This window comes from Tupaia chinensis, unplaced genomic scaffold (genome assembly GCF_000334495.1).
Source record: "Tupaia chinensis unplaced genomic scaffold, TupChi_1.0 Scaffold000182_1, whole genome shotgun sequence".
Classification (NCBI taxonomy): Eukaryota; Metazoa; Chordata; class Mammalia; order Scandentia; family Tupaiidae; genus Tupaia; species Tupaia belangeri.
Genome location: NW_006159657.1, coordinates 2,933,306 through 2,937,581, shown reverse-complemented (window position 1 = coordinate 2,937,581; position 4,276 = coordinate 2,933,306). Strand labels below are relative to the sequence as shown.

The following is a 4,276-nucleotide window of genomic DNA, read 5'->3' as shown; positions in this document are numbered from 1 at the left end:
TCTTCCCAGTGCTGCGGTCAGGCTCAGTTTGGATTGCAAGTACAGCCCGGGGTTTGGGGAGCGTAACCGACCTGGCTTGCTTCTACCGTTACTGCCTTGGCCAGATCACTTAATTTTGCAAGTCTCAATTACCTGTTCCTTAAAATGGGCCCATCTGCCCTCCGAGACCACAGGAGGTTGTAAAGCTCGTTGCAAAGGGTCTTGGCACGTTTAGTAAGTACGCGCGCGGTAAATGGTACTCCGGTTTGTGTTTCTCTTTTGTTGGGGTTACTGTGTTCGCGCGCGCAGGGGGCGCTTTTCCATCTGGCCTAGTCTCTTAACACAGAAGGGACGCTGTTGTGTAAACGAGTTTTAGAAGCGGTTTCAGCGAGCAAATGCTATAATAGATCGAAATATTTTAACTTCTGTTTCTCCCTACAGATAAGAAAGGCAGTGGAAGCTCTGTTGACACATGCCAAAACCAGGAAAAACAGTAATGGATTGCTTCTGAATGAGAATGAAAATTTATTTTTAGTGGTGGTATTGTGGAAAATTCCCAGTAAAGAACTGAAGGTCCGATTGTAAGTTCTGGTCATCTGTTTTTGCTATTTTTATCTGCTTGTTCATTCTATGTAACTTTTAACAATTGTACCTTAGTTGCTAATGGAAACTTTGGAAATTCAAGAATCTGAGACAGAATAAAACAGCTATACTGGAAGAACCATAAGGTTTTGTACCTGCTAAGTTTTCCAGAAATTGTACCAGTTTTCCATAGGGGTTGGTGGAGAGTTAACCTAGTAAGCTCTGTTGAATTGAAAATGTAATGTTGGGAAGAACAAGGTAGAATAAATCAGCTTTTGTATTCTGGTAGGTTATTTTGGTTTTTAGTTTTTGCTCTAGGGTGAGTTTCCACACAACAATCCCTTTGCATTCTCCTCTCCAGGTTTTTATTCTAAGGCAGTGCTCACTGGAGAGAGAAACATGGAGAGAGGGAAAGTGAAAAATCACCTCACTTCAGGCTACAATTCCTCGTGCATTTTTCCTCTCCAGATATTTGGGCACCATTGCGCCTAGCATAATTTCCAAACAGCTGGGTCCAGGACTTGAACCAGAGTTTTCTGTGGAATCCAACTGCCTTAACCTCCACATTACCTACTGGCCAGGTTTTTGGATAGAATTTTATATCATACAGAGCCTATTAAAAACTTGGCAATGGTACCAGCAGGTGGTGTGAAGGATAAAATGCTGGATCACACATGGCCGACTGTGTGGTTCAAGTCCCAGACCTAGTGGTTTGAAAATCACACCAGGCAAATGTGTGTGCCCAAAATCCCAAGAGGAGAAAGAGGAAGGATTAAGGTGCACCATCGCTTTGCTCTCTTTCTCTCTCTGACAAGCTTATGTACCCCATAACAAAAGCTTACTTTGGGATCAGCAGTTAGCGTAATGGCTGTGTCTCTGAACTCCCATGTAGCCAACCGCAGTTTGAGTCCTGGACCAGATGGCTTAAACTCACTCTGGGCACATGTGCGTGCGTGCCCAAGATCCTGAGAGGAGAAGGGATTGCAGTGTGGCCATCCCCTCTGTGGGGGTGATTTCTTACTTTCTGTCTCTCTGTCTTTCCAGCAAGCACACACGCCCTATAGCAAAAAAAAAAAAAGAAAAAAAAAAGCTTAATTTATTTTAATTTGACCAGAGAGGGATAGAGTGAGAGAGAAGGAAAGTGAGAAAGCAAGCTGCAAGGTCCAGGACTCAAAAGACAAGTCAACCATGTGGAAGTATAGTGCCCTTAACTGCCATGCCACCTGCCGTTCTCCCCCACCCCCAACACAAATTTTAAAAGAAAATGAAAAGAAAGTAATGATGGGCCAGCCAGGAAGATAATAGCCAAGGCAGCTGGATCCTACATGGCAGAGTGTGGTTCAAGTCCAGACCTGCTACTTGAAAAACACTGGTTGTGTTTGTGTGCCCTAAATCACAAGAGGAGAATGAAGGAGAAGGAATTGTAGTGTGGCCACCTTTCCCTAACCTCTCGTGGGTGCTCTTTCACTTCTCAGTCTCCCTCCAGCAAGCACACACACCATCTAGCAAATTATTTAAAAACCAAAACACTTGGCAACAAACTCCCCATGGGGGCCAGCGGGTGGTGTGGTGTGTGGCACTGGACTCCCACATGGCCAACCACGGTTCGAGCCCCAGACCTGGCAGCTTTCTCTCTCGCTCTCACTCTGTCCCTCTCTGGTCAAATCAGAATAAAAAAAAATTAAAAAGAAAGAAAGAGGAGAACGCCTTGGTAATTACTATAACTAGGTCCCCTGCAATTTGAGGATTTTTCTTTTTTTTTTTTGGAGAGTTTTTTTTGCTATAGGGCGCGTGTGCTTGCCAGACAGACAGAGAGACATAGAGACAGAAAGCGAGAAATCACCCCCCAGGGGGGATGGTCACGTCGCAATCCCTTCTCCTCCATTCTCCTCTCTGGGTCTTGGGCGCACGCGCGCATGCGCCCAGCGTGAGTTTAGGCCGCCGGGTCTGACACTTGAACCACAGTCGACTACATGGGAGTCCAGCGACGTAGCCATTACGCTAACTGCTGGTCCCCTATTTATACTTTATTTAAAAAGTGATTCATGGTGGGACCAGCAGTTAGCGTAATGGCTACGTCGCTGGGCTCCCATGTAGTCGACCGCGGTTCGCGTCCCGGACCCGGCAGCTTAAAACTCACATCAAACGCGTGTCCAAGATCCTAAGAGGAGAATGGAAGGCAAGTAGCATGGTGGCTAAAGGCACTGGACTCCTACCTGACTGATTGGTGGTTCAAATCCTGGACCTGGTGGCTTGCTCTCTCACTTTCTCTCTCTCTCTCTCTCTCTCTCATCAAATTGGAAAATAATAATAAAGTTAAAATACATCTTTTTTTGGGGGAGGGTTCTGCTATAGGGTGTGTGCACTCTCCAGAAAGACAGAGACAGAAAGCAAGAAATCACCATCCGGTGGGATGACCACACCACAATCCCTTCTCCATTCTTCTCTCGAGATCTTGGGCACACACGCACACATGCCCAGCATGCATTTAAGCCATCATGTCCGGGACGCGAACCATAGTCGACTACATGGCATGGGAGTCCAGCAACATAGCTATTACACCAACTGCTGGTCCCAAAATAAAAATAATTCTTAGTAAAACGAAAAAGAATATTTGAAAAAGTGATTCATGGTGGGGCTGGCAAGTGGTATGGTGGTTAAAGGTGCTAGACTCCCACATGGCCGAACACGGTTCAAGTCTCGGACCTGGTAGCTTGCTTTCTCACTTCACACCTCTCTCTCTCTCTCTCTCTCTCTCTGTCTCTCTGATCAAACTGGAAAATAATAATGAATAAAGTAAAATAAAATAATTTTTAAAAGTGATTCATGGTTAATCCAAAATCAAATTTAACTGAGTATCTTGCATTATATCTGGCAACCCTGTCTTCCTGTGTGTGTGCTCCCAGAGCCCTGCTTTCCTAACTGTCAACAAGCTAATTATCAGAGGGACCAGCAGTTAGCATAATGGCTATGTCGCTGGGCTCCCATGTTATCAACCGCGGTTCGTATCCTGGACCCGGTGGCTTAAGCTCACGCCGGGCACGTGTGCGTGCATGTCCAAGATCCCAAGAGGAAAATGGAAGAGAAGGGATTGTGGCATGGCCATCTCCCCTGGGGGGGGTGATTTCTCACTTTCTGTCTCTGTCTTTCTGGCAAGTGCATGCGCCCTATAGCAAAAACATCTCACCAAAAAAAAAAAAACAGCTAACCGTGGGAGTCCAGCAGGTGGTGTAATTGGTACATGTTATATGACTGGTTTGAGTCCTGCACCTAGTGGGTGCTTGTGCATATGTGCTGAAGATCCCAAGAGGAGAATGGAGGAGAAAGGATTGTATGGTTACCCCCACCACAGTGTAATTTCCTTTTTTTTTTTTTTTTTTTTGCTATAGGGCGCATGCACTTGCCAGAAAGACAGAGACAGAAAGTGAGAAATCACCCCCCAGGGAGGATGGTCACGCCGCAATCCCTTCTCCTCCGTTCTCCTCTCAGGATCTTGGGCACGCACGCACACGCGCCTGGCGTGAGTTTTAAGCCACCAGGTCCGGGACGCAAACCGCGGTCGACTACATGGGAGTCCAGCGACATAGCCATTACGCTAACTGCTGGTTCCTCGCAGTGTAATTTTCTGTCTGTCTTTCTAGTGAGTGCGTGAGCCCTATAGCAAAAAAAAAAAAAAAAAAAAAGAAAACCAAAAAAAAAAAGCTATCATTCACAA

The 4,276-nt window shown here is 45.9% G+C and overlaps 1 protein-coding gene across 1 annotated transcript in view; it reads left to right on the top strand.

The window, feature by feature from the left end:
- Window positions 1-4,276, top strand: part of RSL1D1 (ribosomal L1 domain containing 1) — an 18,306-nt gene that overhangs the window by 494 nt on the left and 13,536 nt on the right. Inside the window, exon 2 of the mRNA XM_006146533.3 lies at window positions 421-560. Within this exon, the coding sequence (XP_006146595.2) occupies window positions 421-560 (140 nt within the window). The remainder of the gene's footprint in view (window positions 1-420; window positions 561-4,276) is intronic.